A 13,391-nucleotide genomic window follows, 5' to 3' on the forward strand; every position below is an offset into this window, starting at 1 on the left:
TCTCATGGTTCATGGGATCAAGCCCCATGTTGGACTCCATGCTAACAGTGCTGAATCTGCCTGGGATTCTCTCCCCCTCTCTCTCTTCCCCTTATCTCTTCTCAAAATAAATAAATAAACTTAAAAGAAAAACCCCACAACTACAGACAGAGAGTACCCACAATGAGGAAGGTAGGAAGTCCAGATGTATGCTTTAGGGGAGAAACAGATCACAGGTGCTGTGGATGGAAGAGAACTGTGGTTGTGGAGAAAGGTGAGAGAGAGAAGCACGGAGGGAAATGCAAAAGGAGAATATTTCCCCAAAAAGCATAGGCTGGGAAAATGAAAGGTGCTTATTTTCATGAGTTTTTGCAGCCAGCGGGGCTCAAAGACTGGAGTTTTAAAGGTCAGTGGTGATAGATCCTGGAGGACACTGTGCTACTCCTAGAGAAAAGTCAGTAAACAACTCAGGGTCAGATAGTGTGGAACAACAATCTGAAGATTGCTTGGCGCTCACTGGGGAGAGATTATTCACTCTTCTCAGAGTATGTCCCTGAGAGGCAGCGTTCCCCGAGACTCCTCTCTAGGAATAGGGGAGCTGGCCTGTGCCATTTTCCTACCCTGTCATTCAGGATAAACACAGAGCCACCTCAGGGAAGCAACTCAGCATGAACACTGGCTACCTAAGTTGCTACATCAAGCCCCACACTTGGTGCTCTGGTAGAACTGTCCTTCTCAGTCAAGCTTGTCGCAGACCCAGTGTGGTGATCCCAGAAGTATGTATTCTTTCCCTAGAGACTAGCCCCAAACTCTGCCCACACCATGTATCCCATGGCCAGGGAGTTCTGCAGGGCCTCAGTTCAGGGAGAGTTGGTGTCAGGTCTCATTTAACATGCAGACCAGAGCACACCTGGCTAAAAGTCACCACATTCAGGCCAGGGACCAAACGCACCACACACAATAGGCTGCCCAGATGACTGCCCTGAAGGATAGAACAGCTCAAACACAATGGCAGAACACACACAGCAAACACTGAAGATGCTGCCTGAAGTGCCAGACCCTGGTCACCACATGACCTTTTATTCATAAAGCCATTACTTTCAAGAACAGAAGACATAAATTGCTCCGCTCTTACATACAAGAAAGGAGACACAGACGAAATGCCAAGATGGAGGAATTTATCCCAAATGAAAGAACAAGATAAGGCCACAGCCAGAGGTCTGAGCAAAACATATAAGTAATTGCCTGATGGAGAATATAAAGCAACATTCATAAGCATACTCACTGGGCTTGAGAAAAAAAATAGAAGACATCAGAGAGATCTTTACCACAGAAATAAAAGAGTGAAAAAAGAATCAATCAGAGATGATGAGTGCAATAAACGAGATTGCAAACAGGCTTCATGCAATTAACAGCAGGCTGGAAAAGGCAGAGAAATTAATGAGTGACATAGAATATAAAATAATGGAAAATAATGGCGCTGAAGAAAAAAAAAGAAGAATAATGAAACATGAGAAAAGACTTAAGGAACTCAGTGATTCCATCAAATATTTTAAAAAATGTATTATAGGAGTCTCAGAAGAAAAATAGAGAGAATTTATTTTGAGAATGATATCAGAAAACATCCCTAGTCTAGGGGAAAAAAACCCAGACATCCAGATCCAGAGGACTAGGAGAACTCCCATCAAAATCAACAAAAGGGGGCCAACACCAAAACACATTGTAATTAAATTTCCAAAATATAGTGATAAAGAAAAAAAATTATCTTAAACACAGTTAGGACAAAAGAAGTCTTTAACTTACAAGGGAAAACCCATAAGTCTAGCTGGAGATTTCATAATAGAACCTTGGCAAGCCAGAAAGGAGTGACATGATATACTCAAAATGCTAAATAGGAACAAGCTACAGCCAAGAATCCTCTATCCATCAAGGTTGTCATTCAGAATAGAAGGAGAGATAAAAAGTTTCCCAGACAAACAAATATTAAAAGAGTTTGTGATAACTCAACCAGCCCTGCAAGAAATATTAAAGGGGACTGTGAAGATAGAGTCCAAAAGTGGCAAAGACAAGAAAGGAACACAGAAAATCTCCAGAAAAAAATGACAAAATAAGTGATAAAATGGCACTAAGTGCATATCTAAGATAATTATTTTGGGGGCACGTGAGTGGCTCAGTTGGTTAAGCATCTGACTTTGGCCCAGGTTGTGATTTCATCCCACATCAGACTTTGCTGACATCTTACAGCCTGGAGCCTGCCCAGATATTGTGTCTCCCTCTCTCTCTGCCCCACCCCCACTTGCACTGTGCCTCTCTCTGTCTCTCAAAAATGAATAAACATTTTTTTAAAGAAAATAGTTATTTTGAATGTAAATGGACTAAATGCTCCAGACAAAAATCACAGGGTGTCAAAATAGATAAAAACAAAAACAAAAACACAAGACCCATGTATATGCTGCCTAAAAGAGACTCATTTTAAATATAAAGACACCTGCAGATTAAAAGTGAAAAGGTAAAGAAACATTTATCACACAAATAAATGTCAAAAGAAAGGCCAAGTAGCAATACTTATATTGGACAAACTAGACGTTTTTGTTCTTGTATTGTTTTTATTTTGCTTTGGTATCAGGTTAGTACTGGCCTCATAGAATAATTTTGAATGTGTTTTCTCTATTTCATTATTTTCAAGATTATTATTAAGGCTGTCATTAATTATTATTGTGTTTTATTGTTTGATAGAATTCCCCAATGAAACCATGGGATCTTGGACTTTTCTGAGCTGGGAGATTTTTTTTTATTCCAAACTCCACTTTCATTTCTGTTATTGGTCTGAGATTTCCTACTTGTTGGATTCAAAATCCATGATTCAAACTTATAACCTGAGCATTTAATAGGAATTTTCTTTTTTCCCTAAGTGATCTGATTGTTAGTATATAATTGCTTAGAGTAATCTGTTACCACGCTATGTATTTCTGTGGTTATCTGTTGTATTGCTTTCTCTTCCGTTGTTAATTTTGATTTTTGAGTCTCCTGGCTTTCTTTTCTTAGTTAATGTAGTTAAAGTATTGCCAATTTTGTTCATTTTTTGGGGGGAAAAATGGTTATTATTTTCAATGTTATATTATTGTTTATTCTGGTCTCTATTTTATGTATTTACTATTTTTATTTGTTGTTTCTTTCCTCTACTAAATTTTAGCTCAGTTTCTTTTTCTAGGTCCTTGCGGTGTAATGTTGTTTGTTTGCAGTTTTTTTTGTTGTTGTTGTTTGCTTATTTATTTTGAGAGGAGAGAGAGAGAGTGAGTGGAGCAGAGAGAAAGGGAGAGAGAGAATCCCAAGCAGGCTCCATCCACACTGTCGGTGCAGAGGCTAACATTGGGTTTGATCTCACCAACCGCGGACTGAAACCAAAATCAAGAGTTGGATGCTTAACCAACTGAGCTACCCAGGCACCCCTAATTTTTTTTTTCTTAATGAAATCATTTATAGCATATATTTCAATCTAACATCTGCTTTTGCTGCTTGCAAAGATTTTGTAATATCATTTTCCTTTTGTTTTGAGACATATTTTGATTTGCCATTTGATTTTTTATTTGGTTTATTGCTTGTGCAGTTTTGTACTATTTAATATTTACATATTAAATATTTACATTGTAGGTTTTCCAGCTTTGTGGTACAGTTGATCTTTAGTTTTGTAATATTGTGGTTGAAAAATATACTTGGTATGATTTCAGTCTTCTTAAATTTGTAATATTTGTTATGTCTCTTTTTGTGTGATTTAACCAGGGCATTTTTCTGTGCATACTTAAGGAAAATGTGTGTTCCATTTTTCATAGAGAAAATGCTTTATATATGTCTTTAGAACCATGTATTATGAAGGATGCTTTAGGCAAAAGATATTCTTGTTGAAAAAAAAATCTTTAACTGAGGGCACTTGTTTAAAGTAAAACACATCAGAGGGTAGGTGTGTGGGGGGGCTGGGTGAAATAGGTAAGGTAGAGTGAATGAAGAGTACACTCATCATGGTAGGCACTGAGTATCATGTAGAGAATTGTTGAATCACTGTATTGTACACCCTAAACTAATAAAATACTGTATATTAACTATACTGGAATTAAAATTTAAAAATTTAATAAAGAAAAACAAGTGCTGAATCCTGGCTTATTTAACCATCATCATCTGTGTTTCTCTCCGTATAAACTATTACTTTGAAATAATCTGAAACAACAGATGTAAAGTCCACACTCAATCTGAGCTCAATCAAGAATTATAACTTGATTAGTTTTCTTCTTTTTTTTTTTAATTTTTTTTCAACGTTTATTTATTTTTGGGACAGAGAGAGACAGAGCATGAGCAGGGGAGGGGCAGAGAGAGAGAGAGGGAGACACAGAATCGGAAACAGAGCTCCAGGCTCTGAGCCATCAGCCCAGAGCCCGACGCGGGGCTCGAACTCACGGACCGCGAGCTGGTGACCTGGCTGAAGTCGGACGCTTAACCCACTGCGCCACCCAGGCGCCCCGATTAGTTTTTTTTCTGATATAATTATTGAGCAAAGTCTTTAAAAAATTCCTTCATTCCTATTTGGAATGCAATAGTATCAGATTTTTCAAATCCTGCAAGGACTTTCATTTCTGGCTCTGTCTGCTCTGTTTCACTTTGGCACATATTGGCCAATTATATCCTGCGCTCCACTTTGTTTGAACCCTTTGCCAAAGGTAACTAGCAAAAAGAAACATATTCCAATTGGGGTTTTGATTTGCATTTCCCTGATGGTGATGTTGAGCATCTTTTTATGTGTTTTTGGCCATTTGTATGTCCTCTTTGGAAATTTGTCTATTCAGGTCCTCTGCCCATTTTTTAATCAGAGTGTTTCTTTGTTTAGTGCTAGTTTTATAAGTTATTTATACATTTTGGATGTTAACTGCTTATTGGATATGATATTTACAACATCTCCTCCTATAAAGTATGTTTCCTTTTTGTTTTGATGATGGCTTTCTTCACTGTGCCAAAGCTTTTTATTTTGGTGTAGTACCAATAGTTTATTTTTGCTTTTGTTTCCCTTGCCTGAGAAGACACATCTAGAAAAAAATGCTTCAATAGTTGATATTAAAGAGACTACTGCCTATGTTTTCTTCTAGGAGTTTTATGGCTTCTGGTATCACATTTAGGAGAAACAAACAAACAAACAAACAAAAGATTCTTAAATATAGAGACCAAAATGCTGGTTTCTGGAAAGGAAATGGCTGAGGAGATGAATAAAATAGATTAAAAAAAAAAAAAAAGGTTAACAGTGCAGTTATCTTGATGAGCACTGAGTAATGTATAGAAATGTGAATCATTATATCCTACACTTGATATTATATAAGACTGTATGTTAATTATACTTTAATTAAAAAAAAAAGTTACAGGGGCACCTGGGTGTTTCAGTCAGTTAAGCTTCTAACTCCTAGTTTTGGCTTAGGTCAGGATCTCATGGTCCCTGAGTTTAAGCCCTGTGTTGGGCTCTGCACCTCCTATGTGGAGTCTGCTTGGGATTCTCTCTCTCTCTCTCTCTCTCTCTCTCTCTCTCTCTCTCTTTCTATGACCTTCCCCTGCTCATTCTCTCTCTCTATTTCTCAAAATAAATACTCTTAAAAGAAAGAGTTATAAATATCCAGGCATAAAGTCATGTATATGAAAAGCACAATATAGGGAACATTGTTAATAATATTGTAAAACATTGTATGGTGACAGATGGTGATTACACATATCATAGTGAGCATTGAATAATGTACAGAGTTGCAAAATCAATATATTGTACACCTGTAACTAATATAACATTATATGTTAATTATACTTCACTAATAAAAATAAAGGAATACCATTATTGCTTTGTTTCTATCTTAGAATCATAAACTCTTCAGCTTCTCACAGGAACAATTTTACCAAGTGCTTAGACACCACATAATAGTGATAGCTATCATTTCAGCCATTAACCCATTTCTCACCATCTACCACCTGACTGGCCAAGAATATAGTTTTTAGGCTTCTTAATGTTAGTACCTACTGAAGTTACAAGTTCCAATATTAGATAATATCACCGATTCTAGCTTCCATAGCAACAACAATAACAACATCAGCAACAACACCCGGAAATTTTCGTGACTATGTTAGAAAGTTTATTTCACCCTAGGCAAGTCTCCCTGTGAATATTCCTAGTTGAATAACTAACATTTGAATCTGTCCTCTATGGAAAGACTCATGATCTTAACTTCTTCCCTTTAATGAGAGTCTTGTAAATAGATGATGTAAACTTATAGTATCGATTAAGTACAGTGCAGTACTTATTTTCTATTGTAAGGGTTAAATTGTAGTGTAGGGCTAATGCTTAGCTTGAAAAATAACAGCTTTGTGTTGACACTGAAGGTTAAGAGATAACAGCCTTGCTTTGCTCTTGTAAACTATGCCTCATACTCTTGTAAATTAGGCTTCACCAATTAAGGAAACAAAAGTTCAAAGAAAAGAGCATCAGAGGCAGGGTCAAGGAGATCCACTGGTTGCAACTTAGAGGCAGAAAGTCTAAAATAAACACCTCATTAGACAACTGTTTCTAACTCATCTGGCAACTCTTTCTAACTCATCTGGAAACTGTTTCTTTGTTCTGTTCCCAGGTGATGATAAAACAATGTGATCAGTTATAAAACTCTGTACCCCAGCTGTTCAAGGCCGCACTCTTATCAAGAGTGTTGGTCCCAATCGGTCGGCCTTGCCTCTCATTGTAATAAACTTTGTTGTGACTGTCACTGGTGCCCGTAGCATTCTGTTTCAGGAGTCATGTGGATGCAACACTATTCTTCATGATTTTCTTAATAATATTTTATCTCAGGGATGCCTGAGTGGCTCAGTCAGTTAAGCATCTGACTTTGGCTCAGGTCATGGTTTCATGATTTGTGCGTTTGAGTCCCGCGTCAGGCTCTGTGCTGACAGCTTACAGCCTGAAGCCTGCTTCAGATTCTGTGTCTCCCTCTCTCTCTGCTTCTCTCCCAGTCATGCTCTGTTTCTCTTTCTCTCAAAAATAAATAAACATTAAAAAATAAGAATAATATTTTATCTATGACTTACTTTATTGTAAGAATATAGTATATTATACATATAACATGCAATATATTTGTTAAGTGTTTGTGTTATAAATAAGGTTTCTAATCAACAATAGGCTGTTAGCACTTAATTTTGGGGGGATTCAAAAGTTATATGTGGACTTTTAAAAATTTTGTTTATTTTGAAAGAGAGGGAGAGGAAGCACAAACAAGGGAAGGAGAGAGAGAGAGAGAGAGAAAGAAAGAGAATCGCAAGCAAGCTCCATGCTGTCATGCTCTCAGCTCAGAGCCCCACATGGGCGTTAATCTCATGAAGAAAACATTTAACTGATTGAGCCACTCAGGTGCCCCTATATATGGACTTTTGACTGTTTGGGGGGTTGACACTCCTAAACCTCATGTTTTAAACATGTAATTTTCTAAAAATCCTGGGGTAACAACTTCTTTTTTTTTCTTTAGTTCTTAAATATACAACAGTGCATCTCACTTCTCATACTTTGTAATATTTCTGGGACACATATGTAGTAGAAAAATTTTAAACAAAAAACATTTTGGCAACCTCTAATAACATTGAGAAGTGTATGGCTAATAACAAAATCTACTTATAACTACATACTAAAAATAATCTTACTTGTTATATTTATATGTATACAGAGATTAACAATGATATATATTTCACAATATTTTGTTGTAGCAAAAAGAGACATCAGTTTTTAATAATGAAATAATTAAATGGAATTCAAAATAATGGAATGAAATTATGAAATTAATTTCTGGTTAAATTATGAAGTTATATTTTGGAGTAAATTGAACTGTGTATTTCTGAAAAGATAAACTTTCAAATATAATCATGTTAATGGACAATAGGTTTGGAACAATCTGTGGAATGAATGTAAATTTTAATAAGTTTTATAGACCCTGTCTTGATTCCCACTGACCTTCTCTCTCTTCTTCCCTGGCATGGACCTCTTAATTTCCCAGCATCCTTTGGTGTGGCTATGTGACTTAGTTCTGACCAATGGTCTGTGAATGAAATTGTGAACCAATGCCAGGGCTGACTATTGAGAATCTCCCAGATTCTCCTCCATGATTTAGGATTTATGTTACCTAGAAATGGGCCTCCACTGTGTTTGCAGCATTATGTATTTTAAGGTTTGCTACAGTACTCACTTATGTAGTGAATAGACATATATTTACATCAATAAAATATTTGTTATTTGGAGACATACATGAATGAAAATAACTTATGGGTTGTATGGTTCTCAAGATTGATGCTGCTTCTGTGAAAGGGATAAAGGATAGAGACACAGGGTGATTGACATTTTTCTTGAAATGATCTTTTTATTCTCTGTGAAGTCACACCTGACTTTACAGCACATTATAAGGTTGGGAAGGGGAAATTAATTTTAAAATTACCTGATGATGGTATCTTAGACTATACTTATATGACTATCTTTAGAAAAAAAAAACAAACTTTGTTTATGCACTTATTTATTTTCTTATTTTTTTCAACTTTTTACTTAAATTCTAGTAAGTTACCATATATTGTAAATTGATTTCTGGTGTAGAACTTAGCGATTCATCACTTACATATAACACCCAGTGCTCATCACAAATGCCCTCCTTAATACTCATCACCCATTTAGTCCAACCCTTCACCTCGCCTCTAGCACCCTTCAGTTTGTTTTCTGTATTTAAGAGTCTGTTTTTTTTTGTTTGCCTCTCTCTCTCTCTGTCTGTCTGTCTCTCTCTCTTGCTCTCTCTCTCTCTTTTTCCCCTTTGTTCATTTGTTTTGTTTCTTAAATTCCACATATCAGTGAAATCATATGGTATTTGTATTTCTCTGACTGACTTATTTTGCTTAGGATAATACACTCTAGCTCCATCTACATCATTGCAAGATATAACTATATTCTTTCTAATTACTAAACCCCATTCTGGGATGGGCTTGGTATTTCAGAATTCTAGCTGCCATTTACTGCTTTCCATGTATGTTCAGGGGATTTTATATGTCCTATGGTGGAAGTTAGCAAATGGCCTTAGATAAACCAGTGCCCATTTGTGCCTCATTGGTTTCTCAGCCAGCAGAGTTAGTCTGTGTTACCCCTAAATTGGTTTCTGCTGAGACAAGACAGCTGCTATTTAGAATTTGGGATGCCATGTTAGCATGCTCATGTTCTTCCCAGTATGCAACTGGCTGTGAAGTTCTTTAACCCAGAAACCTCTTCTTTGTACACCTAAGACTCTTTAAATTCACAGTTATTTCTAAATGTCCCCAATTAGGAAGCTCAGTAAATAATACTGAACTTTATTTGCCACAGCATTTTTTGAAGAAACCTGAGTATGTCAATGTGTGTATGTGTTTTATGTAGTATGTAAATGTTAGTTTTAATGTATCTAATTATGTTTAAGAAGTCTCATTTTTAGTCATCTGTAGAAAATGGTTTTGTTCATTATATTTCTTCAAGTGTTATTTTTTAACACATTTAAGAAGGCAGAAATTTTATGAAAAAATAATGCAAGCCTTTCTACCTAATGCATGTTGGTTAATTCTAAATTTGGATGAAGAATTCGAATAAAGGTCCTTACTATTCTCTGGAGGTTTTAGAAACCTGAAACCTTGTTACTATGGGTTAGAAGTGATTCATTTGGCCAAATGCTGGTGGTATTACTATTTTTATACATTAATAAGAAATTTGAAAATTTTAGACTATTTTATAGCAACTACTTATTTGATACTAATAAGAAATTGCATTTGAGTGCCTATAGCCCATCCATTTCAGTTTTTAACTCTAAATGGAAGAAATTTGGAGCAGCAATTGTTCCTCCCTGTCTGGGAATTCTTAGTATTAGACACTATGTATAATTTGATAAATAACTTTCCCAACTGCATAGCTCTTGTAAAATCTTATTAGTAGAGACTATGGAAAGTTATATTTTAGACACATTACTTAAAAGGATAGTCATTCTAAAAACATGTTTAAATAAATATTTTTGGTTCAAGATAGAGTAATTTTTAAAAATCTTTAGAATAGGGGCATCTAGGTGGATCAGTTGGTTAAGCATCCAACTGTTGGTTTTGGTTCAGGTCATGATCTCATGGCTTCATGAGTTCGAGCCCCATGTCAGGTTCTGTGCTGGCAGTGCAGAGCCTGCTTGGAATTCTCTGTCTCTCCCTCTCCATGCCCTTCCCCCTCCCACACTGTATCTGTCTCTCTCAAAATAAATACACAAACGTGAAATATCTTTGGAATAAAAAAAGCATATTTTATTTTATTTCATTTTATTTCATTTTGTCTCATTTTTTTCTCCATGTTTAGGGTGTTATAAATGGAATCATCAAATGTATCATTATAGTCCAGAAAATTGAGGGATGATACATACAATTTTCAATTACTTTAAAGCATGCATATTGTATTAATTCAGTTTTACTGCAATAAAAATTTTGGAAATTGGTTTTCTGATATTGTTTCTCCAAACACTGCAAGATATTTATTTAACAGTTATGAACTAATCCAGTGTGTCAAGAGAAAAAAATGATCCATCTGATTCTTCACCAGTTGGACATAGCCCATTATATAATTGTAGACATGCATCCATGTCTGTGTTTTTATGGAACAGGTTCATCAAGGACTCACATACTCCAAATATCCCCCTCCTACCTCCAATCCATCCTGGTGTCAAAGTATGGCCCATTCCATTTAGATCAACACCATTTAGTTCATTTTTACTCACTTGCTCTCTCTACTTGTGATGCTGCTGCACTTCCCCAATTGACCACTAATGTAACATTTCTAAAATGCATATCTAAACATTCTACTACTGTTTGTAAAACTCTGGGTCACAGAAGGAAAAGAAACTGAAGGAAAAGAAGTGCCTTTTCTGTGGTATCTTGCCCCTGAGAAAGCCTCCATTGCCCCAGCCTCCCATACTCATCAGAGAGCACATTTAGTCAACATTCAACATAGGGCCCCAGATTCTGACCTCAGTCCCCCTTTTTTGACCAAATTTCTGTATAACAGGTAGAACAGATGTGTCATTGTGAGCTGTGCACTCTCACATGAGCATCAAGGCATATCATATACTGTATGGCACTTGTTTGCATATCAAACTATGCAGGCTCAAATTCCTTGAAAATAGCAACAATGCAGTATTCAGATTTTAATCTCATTTAGCTATTTTGAAATATAATATACTATAAAATATCTATTGAATAATTAAATAAATGAGTGAATATTTGATATCCTGATTATCTCTTCTCTTTCTCTCTCTCTCTCTCTCTCTCTCTCTCTCTGTCTCTCTGTCTCTCTCTGCCTAATAAATTACATACTTCAAAACTTGGCTCAGATGTCACTTGAAGCAAGGAATCTCTCCTAAATGGAAGGAAGCTTCCATTCTGAGTTCATATTTTTCCTACAGTTTCTTATACAGTAGGGATGCAAAGCCCATCATTTGCTGGGGCTTTTAACCACTAGATGCCTTCAGTTTTGGACCATGTACACTTGATGTGCATTATTATGGTATAGCAAATTAAGGGATGATACAAAGTAGGAAGAGACAGGATTGTCCCAGTGATAATTAGTAACATTTAAATGAGCATCTTTTATAAGATATGTGATTTACACTACCATCAAACAGAACACAAACTAAAAAAGGGAGGAAGACTGACATTTTAACTGCTTGTGTGCGATAATTATATATTTACAGAAAATTAGAATGAATAAGAATGGTACAAACCACATTCACATACCTTTTACCATGACTCAACAATTCTTAACACTTTTTACCTCTTTTTCTTCATCACCTTTCTTCTTTCACTTTAAAATGGATTTTATAGACTCAGATGAACTTTTTTTTCTTTAAATATTTTAATTTATGTATTTTTAAGAATATGTAAGTTCTTCTACAGAGTCGGGATGCAGTTCAGTAAATACAATTCAACAACTTCAGTAAATATAACATCAATATAATTATATAATATATTTTGAAAGGAGAAGAATTAGAAAATTTAAGAGTTTTATAGTACAGGCAGGCAATTCTTCAAAAAAAAATGTAAAAGTGAGATAAGACACCACGGTGTAAAATTCTAAGAAATAAAGTTGACATAAATTTCTGAACTTACAATGTGTAAAGAGAAGGAAAAACAATAATGTCAAGGTTTTCTACTTTTAAGTTTCGTGAAAGACACGTTCCACATTCCACATTTTCTTCAGAGCCCCAATAACATCCTTATTTCTTAGACTATAGATCAAAGGGTTGAGCACAGGAGTGAGTATTGTGTAAAAGACAGATACCATCATGTCCTTCTCAGGTGTATGGTAGGACTTGGGGAGCATGTAAGTATAAATGGCAGCCCCATAGAAGAGGATGACCACAGTCATGTGGGAAGAACAAGTGGCAAAGGCCTTCTTTTGGCCTTCTGCTGAGTTCATCCTATGGATGGTGATGAGGATAAAGTAGTAGGATCCTGAAATGACTGTCACAGGAATGAGAAGCATGAGGACACAGCACAAGTACATGAAAATCTCATAGATGGAGGTGTCTGAACAAGAGAGTTTCAACACCGCTGGGACTTCACAGAAGAAATGATGGATCTCCCGAGATCTGCAGAAGGGGAAGGTCATGGTGATGGGAGTGAACAAGAAGCCATCCACTGAACCCAGGAACCAGCAGCCAGATGCTAGAAGGAGAAACACCCTAGGGTTCATGAGGACTGGGTAACGGAGGGGATGGCAGATGGCTACATAGCGGTCATAGGCCATAGAGGCTAGAAGAAAAAATTCTGAACCTGCTAGTGTCACATAGAGAAACATCTGTATCCCACATTCTGTGGTTGAGATCTTGTTCATACCCATGACTTGGTCCATGAGCATCTTCGGCACAGTAACAGAAATGTACATTATGTCCATGAGAGACAGCTGGCTGATGAAAAAGTACATGGGGGTGTGGAGGTAGGCATCAGAATGTATCAGTAGGATCAGAATGGTGTTTCCAGTCAAGGCCATCAGGAAAGCCACAAAAATCACCAAACAAAGGAGAGCTGGGTGTTTGGATTCACTGAAGATTCCCACCAGGATGAAATCTGACCTCGCAGTGTAGTTAGCCACCCAGTTGGTTTTCTCCATGAGATTTCACTTGGACAACATAGGAAACCTTTAGGATTAATGAATCACTCATGGGACACCACACACTTAAATGAATGTTTAGTGGGAGAGAGAAAGAGAGAGAGGAAAAAAATGATTATGTTGACAGAAAGAAATTCCATGGTCCTATAGATTTGTAGATTAAAATTACCTGTAATTCCATAAATATACCAGAAAACTAATAATACACAAATATGAG

The 13,391-nt window shown here is 36.3% G+C and overlaps 1 protein-coding gene across 1 annotated transcript; it reads right to left on the reverse strand.

Annotated features, from left to right (window-relative positions):
* Positions 1-12,217: 12,217 nt before the first annotated feature.
* LOC101101283 (olfactory receptor 2T4-like) lies at positions 12,218-13,174 on the reverse strand. The gene has a single exon (XM_003980568.1). It carries the CDS (start codon positions 13,172-13,174, stop codon positions 12,218-12,220), a length of 957 nt encoding a protein of 318 aa, XP_003980617.1.
* Positions 13,175-13,391: the final 217 nt, after the last annotated feature.

Source organism: Felis catus, chromosome A1, assembly GCF_018350175.1.
Source record: "Felis catus isolate Fca126 chromosome A1, F.catus_Fca126_mat1.0, whole genome shotgun sequence".
NCBI classification, from domain to species: domain Eukaryota; kingdom Metazoa; phylum Chordata; class Mammalia; order Carnivora; family Felidae; genus Felis; species Felis catus.

What these genes read in the sequence shown, in the direction of transcription:
- LOC101101283 (XM_003980568.1), bottom strand. Translation starts at nt 13,174, where the DNA reads ATGGAGAAAACCAACTGGGTGGCTAACTACACTGCGAGGTCAGATTTC.